The 17,780-nt window shown below is 39.9% G+C and overlaps 1 protein-coding gene across 1 annotated transcript in view; it reads left to right on the plus strand.

Moving 5' to 3' along the window:
* LOC309549701 (uncharacterized protein) overlaps positions 1 to 17,780 on the plus strand; it is a gene marked incomplete at its 3' end in the record, with an annotated part of 37,284 nt that overhangs the window by 15,492 nt on the left and 4,012 nt on the right. The window contains exons 2-4 of the mRNA XM_082250155.1: positions 357 to 571; positions 9,646 to 9,829; positions 12,682 to 17,622. Of these exons, the coding sequence (XP_082106281.1) occupies positions 357 to 571; positions 9,646 to 9,829; positions 12,682 to 17,622 (5,340 nt within the window). The remainder of the gene's footprint in view (positions 1 to 356; positions 572 to 9,645; positions 9,830 to 12,681; positions 17,623 to 17,780) is intronic.

The following is a 17,780-nucleotide window of genomic DNA, read 5'->3' on the forward strand; positions in this document are numbered from 1 at the left end:
ACAGGTTTTTGTTTCTGATTGTGTCACTGCTGGAGAGATCACTATTGGTCCTGGTGACGACTGACTTTTATACATGTTTTAATTGTCACAGGAACAGGAAGTGAGGGAAAATCTTCCATTTGGGAAATGTGTCTAGGTGACAACTAAAAGGGGATATCTGCTTACTTTGAAGAGACCTCCTCTAACTCCCTACTGTGTCTCTGGGATTGGAAGTAGAGGAGGACCTCAACAATGAAAGTCAGTTAAAAAAAGGTTTTAGCATCACGCACACTTTAAATACTGCATGCTTCAGTTAAAAGGTAGTCAAGTTTTGTTTGGTAAATTTAGAGACATTTTATTTCTTTATTACTATTCAGGACTCAATGGATTTCACATCATACTGTGATATTACTTCATTATTTATAACCAAAACTGTAGACAGGATCATTTCTCCAATGGCGGTACAGCTCTGTCACTTGGTTATTGCTTTGGAATGTGATGGCAGCAAATATACCGGCGCAAGCTGTGACTTAGAACAGATGGCAGAAGAATTATCCAAAGCTACAGAGAACTTTGCTAACACTTCAATCAGGTACGGTTTACTATTATCTATGGTTTATATGTTAAACTATTTATATTTCAGTCCTAATTTACAGGGCATACCCATTGTGCTGCTGTCACACAGCCTAATGGCATTGCTAAAGGTCACAGCAGTTTGCACTTAATATACAGTAATGTGCAAACGTTTTAGGCAGGTGTGAAGAAATGCTGTAAAAATGCTTTAAAAAATATATATTTCAATTTTTTATTTTCATCAATTTACAAAATGCAAAGTGAATGAACAGAAAAAAACATCTAAAGCAAATCAAAATTTGGTGCGACTACCCTTTGGCTTCAAACCGGCATCAATTCTTACAATCGTACACTTTGTACACTTGCACAAAGTCAGGGATTTTGTAGGATTAGAGGCAGGGGTATGATTAACCAATTATACCAGTCAGGTGCTAATGATCATCAATTTCATATGTAGGTTAAAACACAGTCATTAACTGAAACAGAAACAGCTGTGCAGGAGGCTTACAGGAACAGCCAAATTCTGCTATTTAGGTGAGGTTGTTGAAGATAGTTTCAGGTCACAGGTCATGCACCATGGCAAGACTGAGCACAGCAACAAGACCCAAGGTGGTTATACTGCATTAGCAAGGTCTCTCTCTGGCAAAGATTTCAAAGCAGACTGGGGTTTCCAGATGTGCTGTTCAAGCTCTTTTGAGGAAGCACTTAGAAACGGGCAACAGTGAGTAATGATGAAAGACAGAACCAGTGGAACCCACGCTAAAAATCATAAATATGAACGATTCATATGCATAATTTCATATTAGCCTAAGAATTTAAAAAAATATTTTTTTTACATTTTAAGTCTTGAAACAGTGGCATATCCTCAATGTGAGCAGGGCTCCTAAGAGGTATGAGGTCCACCGTGCTCTCACACACTTCACAAATTGAAGATTTTTGTCAGCAGGGGTTGCCTGCACTCTCTGCTTCTTTCACTGCAGTCTCCAGCACAGGTTCCCACCATCTTTTTTGTCACTGGTTGCTAGGACCACTAGAGTCCTAGCAACCAAGGGCCCACCTGTGAGGGGGCCCAGAGTGGGTGCCCAGAGAGAAGTGAAGGCACACAGAGACCAGGTATTGCGGCATATTTAACAGAAGATTTCCGACAAGGTGGTAACAGAGTCACTGTAACACAGCCAGTCTGGAACAGCAGCACTTAAAAAGAGTTAAAAACATATAGCAGGCGCTTAGCCACATATTACAACATGAGTCCATATAAGTCCATATATTGTCCAATACGTGTGGGTAAATGGGTGAAATAATATAGGATGGAGGGGGAGGGGGGCACTAAAAAAGTCCAACAATTAGGGCAGCCGTCCAGAACCAGTGAGCCAAAGGTTCTCCAAACTGTATACAAAAAAAGGAAAGAAAGAGGCTCCTCTAAGTGCAGACTAAAACAAACATTTATTCCATAAAATATGCACTCACATTGTGCGTATGTAGAAAATGTGTGTAGGATATCCTCCTGGGGAACTCCAAGATGGATCCGGTTTAAAAAGAGTCATCCAGTCCGTGCTGCCAGCTGGGGAGCCGGTCTCCTCTTCGCCGCAGCCTGCAGTAAGCGGCGAAGCTGGAGCAGAAGCGTCCGTATGTTGAAAGCGAGGCTTGGTCAGCAGGAACAGCAGGAGCATGTGGATGACATCACTGGATTGCGACGCGTTTCCGAGCGTGCGTGCTGCCGTTGGACAGGCAGCCGCGCTCCTTCATCAAAGCACCAGACATGGGATAACAGCAAGAGGAAATAGCTAGCCTTATAAACAATCGGAGGGGGAAAGAAAGCGGAAGTGATAGATTCTTTTGGATATATCAAATTAAACAATGGGATGTGGAATTAGTACTACCAAGATAAGACTGTGGTCAGAATTAAGAAAAAGGCAACAAGGAAGAAAAAATAAATAAAAAATAATAAAAATAAAGATAAAAATAAAAGTAAAAATAAAAATAAATATAAAAATAAAAGTAAAAATAAAAATAAATATAAAAATAAAAATAAATAAAAATAAAATAAAAATAAAAATAAAAATTAAAAATTAAAAATAAGGATAAATATAAAGATAAGAGTGGAAATGAGTAAGTGATGAAAAATGAATAGGGGGCAATGAGGAATAAAGGGACAGTAGATATGACAAGGATAATGGGTATATGACATTTAAAAACAATAATATCAAATATTTAAAAATTGATAATATCAAAATATATAAAAATTGACATGTATGAGAACACATTAGTGTATCCATATACTTGGACCATATTGTAGGTAGGGATCTTATCCGTATATATGACAGCAAAAATATGCACACAACACCACATAAATTATTAAGCACTAAAACATCCTTTGTGGAAGAAAAAGGAGGGAAAAAAAAAGGGGAGAAAAAGGGGAGAAGGAAGGGGGGGGGGCGACTCACATGATAGTGGCAATTTGAGGCCACCAGGCGAAAGGGCGTCCAGGGAATAGATCCAATATGTTTCCCTGGCGCATAATCTTTTAAACCGTTCTGCTCCAGTGAGGGTCCTGGGCATTTGCTCAATGACCCACACAGTGAGGCCGACAGTGGACCCCTGGTGGGCCTCAGCAAAATGTCGGGGGACACTACGTTTGTCTTTTCCAGATTCAATGGAATGTCTATGTTCACCGAATCGTTGTCGAATCGCTCTAATGGCGCGACCAACATAGATAAGTCCACATGTGCAGGATAAACCATATACAACAAAATCAGACGAGCAATTAAAAAAATCACTTAACTGAAAATCTTTCCCCTTAGTATGAAAAGAAGTTTGGCCATGCTGAACAAAAGAACACATTTTGCACAGCGCCTTTCTACATTGAAACATTCCTTTTAGGGGAATGAGGATAGGTATATTGGTAATCACAGTATTAGATTTTAATTTACTTGGGGCGATTTTGTTTTTTAGACTGGGGGCTTTTCGGTATGTCACCTTAGGTTTATTAGAAATCACTGTTTTCAGGTGAGGATCTTCTCGTAAGATGCCCCAGTGTTTGGCCAGAATTTTTTCCATCTTTTTATGTTGGAAATGGTAAGTTGTCGTAAATCTAATAGTGGGATCCAATGGGGACGAACTCCTTTTTGGGGGATTTTTTCCTTTGTATAATTCGAAAGCTTGGTTAACCAAGGGTTCCGGATAGGCTTTATCTAGGAATTTTCTTTTCATAATGGACCCTTGGTCAATATAATCAGACTCTAAAGTGCAATTTTTACTGAGCCTACAAAATTGGCCTTTGGGGATGTTGGTGATCCATTTAGAGAAATGACAACTGTCAAAATGGAGAAAGGAGTTGCCCGCTGTGGGTTTTGTGTAATTTTTTGCACAGATCCTTTCTCCTAGATTGTATAACTCCAAGTCTAGAAAAGCCAAAGAATTGGTACCCAAGACTGAAGTGAAAGAAAGGTCATAGGGGTTACTATTGCAATAGGTGACAAAATCGTCAATGAGACTGGTGGGTCCATCCCATATGACGATAATGTCATCTATATATCTGCCAAAAAATACTATATGGGCGGAAAACGGGTTACCATGCCAAAATTTAGACCCCGACTCAGCAGAGACATATCCGCATCTGTCAGCATGTGGGAAGAAAGATTATAGATTTTTATGGTTTGTGGGACTTGTGTAGTTTTTTTGGGTTTGTTTCGTCCTCCACGGCATCCTCTTGATTGTGATCATCTAAATCACGCCTGAATTTACCCAATTTAATACCAATGAGTCTGTCTTCTTCTCTTTTGGTGTTTAATTTGAGAGTATTTAGCCAGGATGTGGGGATATTCTGATGAAAGTCAGAAATCTCTGTTGTAAGCATTTGGACCTCATGAATAAGAGATTCATGTTGTAATATGTGGCTAAGCGCTTGCTATATGTTTTTATCCTGTACTTTTAGCCAATTCAGTGCTGCTGACTTCAGTTTTATGACATAGTCCTTAGTTTCTTTTCCTTTACCTTTTAGTTTATTTATTTATAAACCTATCTACCAATTTATAATCCTACATACCATATACCACATTATTTCTCCCTCCCCCTTTTTTTTTTTTTGTCTGATTATGGAGTTCATTGGGGAAATTGAGGCCCATAAATACGGTGTTTTGGATGACCTATATACCACCTTGACCCCTTGCAATTTCTCATACCATACTATCCTTAAAGGGAAAATTAGATACACCCTTTGCGGGAAATTTAAACCCCTAGAGAGGCTGATCACCACTGCTAATCAGCAGTGGTGGGACAGATTCTTTCTGCTTAAATATATTAGTACTAAAATTTCCCCCAGAGGACTCAGAGTAAAGGATCTGTGCAAAAAATTACACAAAACCCACAGCGGGCAACTCCTTTCTCCATTTTGACAGTTGTCATTTCTCTAAATGGATCACCAACACCCCCAAAGGCCAATTTTGTAGGCTCAGTAAAAATTGCACTTTAGAGTCTGATTATATTGACCAAGGGTCCATTATGAAAAGAAAATTCCTAGATAAAGCCTATCCGGAACCCTTGGTTAACCAAGCTTTCGAATTATACAAAGGAAAAAATCCCACAAAAAGGAGTTCGTCCCCATTGGATCCCACTATTAATTTACTACAACTTACCATTTCCAACATAAAAAGATGGAAAAAATTCTGGCCAAACACTGGGGCATCTTACTAGAAGATCCTCACCTGAAAACAGTGATTTCTAATATATCTAAGGTGACATACCGAAAAGCCCCCAGTCTAAAAAACAAAATGGCCCCAAGTAAATTAAAATCTAATACTGTGATTACCAATATACCTATCCTCATTCCCCTAAAAGGAATGTTTCAATGTAGAAAGGCGCTGTGCAAAATGTGTTCTTTTGTTCACCATGGCCAAACTTCTTTTCATACTAAGGGGAAAGATTTTCAGTTAAGTGAATTTTTTAATTGCTCATCTGATTTTGATGTATATGGTTTATTCTGCACATGTGGACTTATCTATGTTGGTCGCGCCATTAGAGCGATTCGACAATGATTCGGTGAACATAGACGTTCCGTTGAATCTGGAAAAGACAAACGTAGTGTCCCCCGACATTTTGCTGAGGCCCACCAGGGGTCCACTGTCGGCCTCACTGTGTGGGTCATTAAGCAAATGCCCAGGACCCTCACTGGAGCAGAACGGTTTAAAAGATTATGCGCCAGGGAAACATATTGGATCTTTTCCCTGGACGCCCTTTCGCCTGGTGGCCTCAACGAGGGTATTGAAATTGCCACTATCATGTGAGTCGCCCTTATTTGTTTTCCTCTTTTTTACTTTCTCCCCCCCCCCTCCTTCTCCCCTTTTTTCTCCCCTTTTTTTCCCCCTCCTTTTTCTTCCACAAAGGATGTTTTAGTGCTTAATAATTTATATGGTGTTGTGTGCATATTTTTGCTGTCATATATACGGATAAGATCCCTACCTACAATATGGTCCAAGTATATGGATACACTAATGTGTTCTCATACATGTCAATTTTTATATATTTTGATATTATCAATTTTTATATATTTGATATTATTGTTTTTAAATGTCATATACCCATTATCCTTGTCATATCTACTGTCCCTTTATTCCTCATTGCCCCCTATTCATTTTTCATCACTTACTCATTTCCACTCTTATCTTTATATTTATCCTTATTTTTAATTTTTAATTTTTATTTTTATTTGTATTTTATTTTTATTTATTTTTATTTTTATATTTATTTTTATTTTTACTTTTATTTTTATCTTTATTTTTATTATTTTTTTATTTACTTTTTCATCCTTGTTGCCTTTTTCTTAATTCTGACCACAGTCTTATCTTGGTAGTACTAATTCCACATCCCATTGTTTAATTTGATATATCCAAAAGAATCTATCACTTCCGCTTTCTTTCCCCCTCCGATTGTTTATAAGGCTAGCTATTTCCTCTTGCTGTTATCCCATGTCTGGTGCTTTGATGAAGGAGCGCGGCTGCCTGTCCAACGGCAGCACGCACGCTCGGAAACGCGTCGCAATCCAGCGACGTCATCCACATGCTCCTGCTGTTCCTGCTGACCAAGCCTCACTTTCAACATAAGGACGCTTCCGCTCCAGCTTCACCGCTTACTGCAGGCTGCGGCAAAGAGGAGACCGGCTCCCCAGCTGGCAGCACGGACTGGATGACTCTTTTTAAACCGCATACATCTTGGAGTTCCCCAGGAGGATATCCTACACACGTTTTCTACATACGCACAATGTGAGTGAATAAATATGTTTGTTTTAGTCTGCACTTAGAGGCGCCTCTTTCTTTCCTTTTTTTACTTAAAAGGAGTTGCAGGGGATTCCTGTAACACCAATGATAGCAACATCATCCCACAGAGTAGTTGGCTGGACGGCAGTATGGAAACAAGGCACCTGAAGATGGAGAAGCTCTTAGCTGATGACACAGTGAAAGTGGACTCTACACTGTCCTTCCTCCACTGGAACCTCTCCCTGCACTAGACACACTGTCCCTAGCCAGAAGGTAACAGTCCCTGACTTAACTACTTTGCAAATGCGTGCCAACTGAAGGGGGACAGTGCTATTTTTTAGAGAAACATGGGTTCCCTTTGCCATCTGCTACTCTCTGCATGGCAGCTGCTGGACAGTGCCACCTATGCAGGGAGGCTGAATTACACCTGCCTACATGCTTCTGCAACACGCACTGCTCTGCCTCCTGGCATCTGCTTCCTGGCTTTTGGCTTCATGGCTACCTCCCTGTAAGGTAGGAGGGACTGTGATCTAAGGGTGGAACTCTGATGTAAAAGGTGACTTATTTAACGTAGAACTATTGATCCAAGGGGGGACTCCTAATCTAACGGGGGATTCGGATCTAAGATGCGTAGACTTCAGTGCGACATGGCTCTTCCCTTGTTGCAGGTCTACAGTGGGGCCCAACATGTTCTTGCACACAGGCCCACTGCATTCAGAAAATGCTCCTGCCCTGAAATGATTAAATAAATAAAATATGTACCGAGGTAATGAAGCCCGTGAGACCTTCTTTCACACAGTATTTGATGCAAATGGCCTGTTTAACAAAAGAATAGTGCAGCTACCTGATGCTGAAAAAATGCAGACTCAAAAAATAAGGCACCGCCATAATTTTTCTGAATATATGGACATTCCCCTTTTACACGAACTGCTTTTCTCCCCATACAATTCAATTGTAAAGTAGTTTAAATGAGACAACCAATCCCATACACACAAGTCCTAATTTACTCTTACCTGAACCCTAAATAAGCCCTTAATTCAGGGGCATATAATGAAATCAGTGGGCCCGTGTACAAGATCAAAAGTGGGCCCCAGGAAATGATAAAGAAATGAATGCGGTGTGCGAAGGTAAAACATTGGCGCAGTTTAAATTGCGCTAAATATTGGGCATGGCTTGGAGAGGAGTGTGGAGTGTATTGCGATGAAAAATATGTGCAGGGAGAAGAGTGCGGAGAGTATGGCGGTGGGTAGTATGTGCAGGAGAGGAGTGTGGAGTGTATCTCGTGGGTAGCATGTGCAGGTGAGGAGTGCAGAGTGTATCTCGTGGGTAGTATGTACAGGAGAGGAGTTCGGAGTGTATGGCGGTGGGTAGGCAGACAGAGGCTCCTGGTCATTCATAAACTGAGGCATCGTAAACACAGTTTACGATGCTTCCTTTATGAATGGACAGAATCAGTGATCACTGACTCTGTTCATTCAGAAAAGAAAGGGGCTGGTAATTGACAAATTTACCAGCCCCTTCCTCTGCTCTCCATCCTGACAGTGTCCTGCAGCCCCTGTGGGAGAGAGAGGAGAGGAGAGGAGAGGAGAGGAGAGGAGAGGAGGAGAGCCGGCAGCACTGCAGGGGGACAAGGTAGGGCCAGAGGAGGACACAGGGGGGCAGGGGAGGACACGAGAGGACACAGGGGGGCCAGAGGAGGATACAGGGGGCAGGGGAGGACACGAGGACACAGGGGGGGCTGGAGGAGGATGCAGGGGGACAGTTGGGGTTGATCAGTGCGGTAGTGGGGGCAGTTACAGGCACCGATCTCCCTGTATAGCTTTCAATGCAGCAGCTGGCAGCTCCTCCCTCTCTGCTTCACCTCCTATCCCTCCTGTGGCTGTCAGCTGCTTTATTTAAAGCTATACAGGTTGATCGGTGCCTGTACATGCCCCCACCACTGCACCAATCATTCCTGACTGTCAGCAAGGGACAGATCATCCATGGGAGCAGTGTAGGTCAAAGCACAGTGCCCCCCCCCTCCTTGGGGACATGTTCAGTAAACACCCTGCACCCATGGATGATACGCCCTTGCCTTAAATGTTAAAGCAAGCATGTGCTCAGCATATGCAGGGCAAAGCAGTAGGTTTGCTCTAATCCTAACCTATCCTGCAACACATACTATATTTGTTCAGTTCAACTGCTGCAGCACAGTCTATACCCAGTATTACATGGCTCCCAACTGTCCCTGATTTCTAGGGACTGTCCCTGATTTTGAATAAAGTCCCTCTGTCCTTCTTTCTTCCTCATTTGTCCTTCATTTTGGTCTGATCTGTAAAGTTCTATACAAAATGCACTATTTATCTTTCAAAAAATATTTCACAGAGCTAAACCTTTCATCCAATTTCTACATTTCTGCAATGATAAATTTCAAAAGCCAGTATAAAGGAATAGTATTGGTAAATAAAAAGCACTTGTGGGTTTAACTAATCATTTTTTTTGTATTCTTCTTCTTTGAGGGGCGTGGCAGGGGGTGTGTCCTATGCCTACATACTTTTGGTAATAGGTGTTCCTATAGCAAAAAGCAGTGATGTATGAGTACTGGAGTAAATAGCTAGTACTGTTGATTTAATAGTACTCTAGGTGAGATTTCCTATTATAGGACAGATGTTGATGAATGTTGTTGATGCAATGAACATGCAGATAAATCTTCCTAAAAATTGTGATTTTACAAAGCCAAATGTGCAGCGAATGTGTTTTTAATTATTACATAAACCACTTTAGAAATATTCCCCAGAGAAAAAATAAAGTAAAGCAATTTTTGGCTTTTTAGAGAATAACGCTATGTTGCTTCCCGACACAGATTGGGTGAGGAGTGTGATGATGGTATTCTAAGAAAGGAAATGGAGCAAACTGCAAATAACCTTCTGATGACTGGAAAATCCATCCTGCTGTCAGTGCAGAAACTCTGTATTCAACCTACTGGTCGAAAGCACCAGGAAGACCTAATCTCTGCAGCACAAAACATCTTAACAGAAACTCTGAAGGTGAGAAATATGCTTTTTACATTGCTCCACAAAGAATAATCATGTATGCATGGAGAGTAATTGTGGCTTGCTATTTTTACTGTGCTGTCATGTCTGAAACAAACAGGGTCAAGCTAAAGTTGAGTTGATTTATAATTATTTCGCTAAAGTTGATAGTAAACTCCTAACATTTGCTGTGAAATTAAAGTGTTCCTGTTCAGCAGGGCTGGCCCAAGACATTGCTGCCTGGGTCCAAGAATGAAATGCTGCCCCCCCCAAAAAGAAAAAAAAATCACGCCCACCAAAAGGCCCCCACATCCATAATTTATATCATGATAATTAAACTAAAATTAAATTTATCAGGAAGTCAGATTTACATGCAAGAGCACCTTGTCAATATGCAGAATGGGCGGGGTTAAGGGGCTGCATTGTGGGGGGGATTAAAGGGCTGCTTTGTGGGGGGGGGGGGTAAGGGGCTGCTTTGTGAGGTATAGGGACAAAAAAAAAAACAAACAAACAAAAATAATAGTAATACCTTTATTAAATATAAAATTTAATAAATATTATATATACTGTTATCTTCTTCCATACGTCACCGCTAGACCAGTCCACCAAACACCCACTGTCTGTTTTCCTGTCACTGCTGTGTCCGCTGGAGCCACCTCCCCAGAAGATCCAGCCTGCCTTGCATGAGATGGAGTGCATTAATTTCTGACATCATTGCGCACACCACAATCACGCGAGGGACGTCCCCGGGGGAGACGCTCCGTCTCCTCATACTCATCAGTTTTCACTACGGGTGGCAGTATGAGATTGGGGAAATGCCACCCGTAACGCGCCGCAAACTGATGACACATAAAACTGCTGGAAAAAAAATCTGGGGCATCAGTTTGCTGCCACTCTTAAAGTGCCACCTGGGTCAAATGGGCCCAGCGAGACCCATGGTAGGGCCGGACCTGCTGTTCAGCTTGCAACACTCAGAGGGATAGTGAAAAGGAGCTGTCAGCTGCATAGTTTCATACACCCACTGAAGGGCACTTATACTATATCAATGCTCTTCTTAGATCAGTTACTTTGAATAGTGAAAAAGATAGAGGCAGCTAAGCGACAATCACCCCATATTAAATACCCATTTATTGTATCCATTTTTTATTTTTATATCTAAATTGCCATTGTTACACAATTACATACAGATATCAGTGCTCTTTTGCATCATCCAGGTTGTGCACTTTTGCATCATCCAGGTAGTGCACTTTTGCATCATTCAGGTAGTGCACTTTTGCATCATTCAGGTAGCTCCATTTGACTTCCTAAAACCAGTAGCCTCTTATCATCCCTATGTCAAACATGACCTATGACAATTGTAAATTCATATCCAGTCTCCAATTTAAACCCTTTTAGTCAGCTCATGCTGGAGGTTAATGACCTGCAGTAAAACCCCACTGGCCGCAGATAAAAAAAAAAAAAAAATCATTATGCTTCCACAGAGACACTCTAAGTCCTTATAGGCCCTGGTCATGCCTGCAGTCCCTGGGGGTCGTCTACTCAGGTCTCCAACTGGCACTCCTGGCTCTTCCTGCCTTTTGAGTATCTCCATTAGAAGCTGCGTGCTATGGGGGTACTCATATGGGCTTGATCCCAAGACAGACTGTGTGCATCAATTGGCACACACAGTGCGGCTTGGCCCTGCTCCCGCTGCTGTATCAGAGTCCTGTGAAGGGGAGAGAGAGAAGTGCTGGATCAAGATCGGGCTCAGGTAAGTATTTAGGGGAGGAGCTACATCACTGAAGGTTTTTTACCTTAATGCAGAGAATTCATTAAGGTAAAAAAAAAACCTTCTGCCTTTACACCATTTTAAATATATATTTATTTTATCGGAATATATGTCAACTATGTTATGTTATATAGTCTTCTTTCTTTGTTCCTTTAAAAGTTGAACTCCAGGAGAACAGGTAAACAAACTGATTGAAATACATGTATGAGGGCCTTTTCCTGGTAAAGAACAGCACAAAGCTTTCTAGCAAAGCCAAAGACCTGGTTTTTCTCTGCCACATGTAACTTACACTTACACAGGGCTTGTGTTTCTTTCAGCCTGTGATTGGACAGTGAAAGGAGAAGCTGCAAACTGATGAGCTCATCTCTCTGTCACTCTTCCTATTAGCATGCTCCTTGTTTGCACATGAGCACTGGAGCACAGCTGACTGCCTACATGTGCTGCTTCTTCTAGTCTCCAATCTCCCAGTCTGAGCTTTGCTGGACAGAGGATTGCAAGAGGCTGATTCCATGTCAAATTTATATACTTACATTGGTTTAATTAAAAATACATTTAATGATGCATTAAAGCGATTGTATCCTCAGAAAAAAAAAAAAAAAAAACCCTGCATGGCAAAGGCATAATCACATGCATCGCATACTAGCTCATTATGAAATACTTACCTGAGTATGAAGCCCCGACACGGTCACCCGGACACCATTGGGGCAGCTGACATCTTCCCTTGGCGTCTCTTCCGCCTCCGGCGGCTCCGGCGCTGTGAGTAAGGAGCCGGCAAGGAGCAAGGCAAGGAGCTCCAAAGGTCCGCCGGACTTTCAGAGCGCATGCGCTGCTGGTGTCAGCGGCTACATGCAGGGCGAATATCTCCTAAACCGTGCAGGTTTAGGAGATATTAATTTTACCTACAGGTAAGCCTTATCATAGGCTTACCTGTATGTAAAAATTAAAAAGCGGAGTATACTACCGCTTTAATAAATACAGAGCTACATTAATTTGTGTTAAATCTTCCTGGAGTTCACCTTTAAATTCCTATGCAATGCAGCCTTTCCATTCCACTGCAAAAGCTATTTGAATAATGTGTGATTAATGTGTCCTTTAACAGATACTTCAACTAGAAGATGACGCGGGTGTGAGAAAGATTAATGAAGCCGTAAACTGGCTTCTTGAATGCTTGCATTATTTACACAAAGCAGAAAGCATACCACACCTCCTAACTCACTTCTGTGAATTTTCAGAAGCCCTTCTCTTGGTGAATAGTTTGATAGAGAGAAGAATAATAGACATCAAGGATGCCTTACACCAGAACCATTTATCAGAAACTATGCAAACCTTCAGGAAATGTGTTCCAATGTTGTACACAGCAACACAAAGCAACATAAAACATCCACATAATGAGCAAATGATTGCTTCGAAGTTGTATATTTTTGATCTTGCTTCAAAAACATTACAGGAACTAAAATGTTTGCTAAAAAATGGACCAGCCAAACAAGAACTAAACAAAAGGCAAGGCTCATTTTCTCAAGATATGCGCAGATTGCTCAAACTATTATCCACTTCAAATTTAAAAGAGATCGACTGCAGTGATCTGGACTTCCTCATTGGAGCTGTTGTGTTCTTCTCCATGTATGTAGCTGATTGTTCAAGACCAAACATAAAGCTGCGGCTGGTCAAACATTGCCAGCATCTCCTGGAAAAGAGGAAGAAGCTTTGTGACTATCTTAGTGAGCTACAGGAAAGTTCAGGTATTGGAAATGTACATTGTCAACTACAGCAACAATGTGCATCTATGAAAGCTGAACTTAGCGATCTCAGCCAACTCCTGGTTTCTACTATATTCTATCAAATCTTAGATGCTTTTACTGTTAAGGATCCACTAAAGAGGTTGCTGAAGACTGCTCTGAAGAACAATAAAAAAACAACTCTATACACACAAAGTCTCATTGCCTCTAAATCTTTACAGCTTCTTCAAGCATTTCAAAATCACGCAGAACATCTACTGAAAATAGCTAGTCTTGTGCTGGCTCTTTGTTCTCAAGAAAGAAATGTAGAAGAAATACAAAACTCAGTGGATTTCTTGTGCAGAGTGAGGGATGACGTTGTTGAGTTCATTATAGACAATAACCCATACTATGAAACTAGAATGTTTGAAAAAGCACAGTACCTTTACCAGAAATGGATCCAAGCTATAGAAAGCCTTATGATCAGTTTTGACAGCATGCTTACTGTGCATCAATTTTTGGACTTATCTATTAAAGAGATTAAAGATAACAGGCATCACTGTGAAAAGAGCCTGAGAACTCAGGAGCCTGAAATCTTTCAGCATCATGGTACTGACCTATGCGATCTGGCTGAACGTTTGTGTCAAGTTGTTAATAGACATGTTGACCAAAGTAAGGACCCAATTTTCAGGAATGGCCTAAGAGTTCTAGTTAGACAACTGGAAAGAGCAGTCATCGAAACGAGGGAAGCTATAATTAATTGTGTTGAATCTATTTCCTGTGTGGTAACACAAAAGTCTTTCTTGGAGAAAATGAATAGGTTGTTTGAATCTATAAACAGTGTTAAAGAAGGTATTAGTGGATGTAATCATCCAGACCTGCTTAGTCCTTTAAGAACGGAAGCTGTTCCAGTAGGTCATAAACCTATGGTAATTGATTTAAATGAATTCGATCAAGTAAAAGAGGACCATTATAAAATTTCAGGAGAGCCTACCAAGTGCTTATCATACGAAGGATATCTGAGCAAACCCCTTCCTTTAACCACCAGACCAAGAGAATTTGTAAATAGTATTGTAAAATCTGAAAAGACAAAGCAAATTTCAAACCTTCAACCACTTGTAGGTGATCTTCTATCAGCAGTAAAGCAGCTAAACATGAAGGAGATTAATGTATACAGCTCTACCCTTATTGAAATCTCAAGCATTTATCTTGAAGAAATCAAAGAGTGCCCTCCTCAAGCCAATATATCTGAAAAGGACATACATAGGTATAAAGAAGTTGAATCTCTAATATTAAGTCTTGCTCACTTAACTAAGGAAGGAGACACAGACTCAGTTTGCATGGGCAGACTTACTCAAACAGCAGTTTTACTTTCACATTGTATTGAAGAGATTAAAACTCACCTTATTTCCTTTGCAAGTTTCTGGTATAGCTTTTCTCACCAATTGTTCTGCACCTCAACTCATTTGGATGCCAGCACCAATATCCAGATATTTAATGGAATTATGCAGCGCTTATCATTGATTGTCCAGTCTTTAAGTGAACATTTACTTAGTGGCCATGATGGTCTGGATTTTCCCACATTTTCTGAAAAACAAGAATCTCTCATCAAAATTCATGTCAAGTTCTCCAAGTGCCAGGCTGTTGCAAATCAATTACTCACAAAAGTCCTATGCTCTAAAATAAAGCCTGATACCCAAAAACTAGAAGATATTTGTATACAGTGGTCAGTTGCTGTCCAACAGTTATCAAAATGTGTAGATGACTTCATAGGCATCGATAATTCAATGATTTCTGAATCAATGGATATGACAGAATTAAAGCTTTCTGAGTGCAAAAGTCTTATTCTTTTGTGTGAAGCCTCATTATGGCTACAGGAAGCATCTGCTCTTTCGGGTCCTATGTTTAAAGAAGAGAAAGATCAAAAAGCCGTTGAACTTCTCAAGGAAGAGGTGGATGCCCTGACAGAGTCAGTTCTGAAAATGAGGGATGAACTTAGTGAACCTAAATGTGCTACCAAGCCAAAAATGTTCCTTAACATAGAGTGTGTTCTCCTTCAAAAAGAACTTATGTTTAAGGCAAAATTGCTTATGTACCACCTACAAATCATGTACAACGGAAAGCATATTTTACTTCAAAGAATGGTCAATTTAGTTTTAGTTAAAACCACAGACAAATCCCTCATAAGAGAGACCTTTGAAAATGAAGCCAAATTGTTAGTTGGTAATATAACATTAATAAAAGACAGACTCAGCAGAGCTCTTTGCTTCGAAAAGAAAAATGATGTTGCATTTTTGGTTGACCATCTTTTTTTCCTTACAGGGGAATTAGTAGCTAGATTAAGGTTACTAATAGACAATCACAACAACTGGGAAATGTTCATGGTTAACGCCATGTCTTTGAACTGGTTAGCAAAAGCAGACCAGTTAATTTCACACCTTCAATGTGATTCAGAGATAGATGCAGTAACCTTAACATTTATCAAAGAGGGCTTAGAAATGTGCGAAGAGTTAGAGAACCATAATGCTATCATTCCCACCGTCCTTGAGAATGTAAAATCAGATACATTAATACAAACAGTGACTAAAAATATGACGTTACCTAGGGCAGGCAAAGAAATTGAGCAAAAATATTCAAGTCATAGAGGGCAAGATGAGTCTAATGAACATAGCAGTAATTCTATTTATGAGCAAAGTGCATCCTGTGGTGATGAGAACAGTGAAATTAATGACAGTGATAAAAGTAATTTAGAAAATGGAATAAAATGTAAACAACAAAGTACAGATGTATGGGAAGAGTGGATGGTATTAAATAAGGACCCAAAGAGCACTGTTAATAAAATGATAAAAGAATTCAACTCTGAACAAGAAACAGTAACTCAAGCTAAATATGATAAGCCTTTTATTCAAGAACAATCTAAGATATTTAGTGTGGCCTTACAGCAAGCAACCAATGCAAAGTGTGAAAAGAAGGTTAATGCATGTGAAATTAATAGAGAACATTTGGAAATGACCAATCAGATGGTATCTAAAGTAAATAATGTAACATCTGAAAAGACTATGGTGAAACCACAGGGTGTGTTGAAGAAAATAACACGAAAAGAATCAAAAAGAATAAAAAGACAGACATTGCCTGATGAAGTACAGAAGGAAGGAATCCATCTCCATTCAAAGATTCAGAGGACATACACCAAAAGTGCTGGAATGTGGAAACAAACTTTCAATCAGGAATACAGCAATCAAAAAACACTTACAGAAAGTCAAACAATACAAAAGGAAGCAACAGATCAGGAATCAAACAATCAAGGCGCTTATGCTGAAGACACAGCAGTACAAATAGATATGTCAAATCATGAATCAATAAATCAAAGAACACTTACAGAAAGCAAAAAAACACAAAAAGAAGCATCAAATCAGGAATCAAGCAATCAGGGAGTTAATGCGGAAAACATCACAATACAAAAAGATGCATCAAATCAGGAGTCAAGAAATCAAAGAACAGATATAGAAAGCAAAAAAATGCAAGCAACAAATCAAGAACCCAGCAACCATGGTGCTAATTCTGAAAACACCACAATACAAAAAGATACGTTCAATCTGCGATCAATATATCAAAAAGCACTTTCACAAAGTATTGGGCTACCACTTGAAATGCAAGTAGTGTTCTCTGGAGAGCAGGAGGAAATCAAACAGGGATCAAGGAATCAGAAAACACTTTCAGAATGTTCTAATGTTCCAAAACAAATGAATATTCAGGAATCCTTAAAACAAAGAACACATAAATTAACTCCCAGAGACCAGAAGGAAAAAGTTGAACAGGGCTCAAAGAATCATGAACATATATTACTTTCTGAAGGGCAGAAGGAAACAAAAAGTCAGGAACAAAAGAATCTAAAAGGTCCTTCAGACTTCGTTGGGATACAAACAAAAATAGCAAGGAGTGATATAAAGAATAGAAAATCTCCTACTGTTATTTCTAGAGGACACGCTGAAACAATTCATGTGGGATTTCAGAACAAGCAGAAGGAAACAAGCATTCAAGGATTAATATGTCCGAAAATGGACATAATTACTGTAGAAGAACACAATGGAAAATCTTTCAAAGAGTCACCCTGCGGAAAAACATATTCCCCAATATCTCTTGAAAAAACAAAAACAACCAACTGGAAATATACAACTCAACAAACACATATCACACCAACTACAGTATTACAGGACAAACTGAATAAAAAATGTAAAGTATCAAAAGCTGAAAGTTTAATAAAGTCCAAGCTGCTGCCTGCTGAACTTCTAAGGAAGACATCTGTCATTATGGAACGTCAAAAGGTAGAATTGTTACTTGGGTTACATAAATAAGCAAATTTGATAAGGTAGTGGCAAATGTAATGCATGTGAACAAAGCACACAATTCAACGCACTTTAGATTTAAATTGACTTATCATTTCAGATTTTTTTCTCATTTGACATTTGTAGACAAATGAGAA

This window comes from Pelophylax lessonae (genome assembly GCF_965119305.1).
Source record: "Pelophylax lessonae genome assembly, chromosome: 3".
In the NCBI taxonomy this organism is placed as follows: Eukaryota; Metazoa; Chordata; class Amphibia; order Anura; family Ranidae; genus Pelophylax; species Pelophylax lessonae.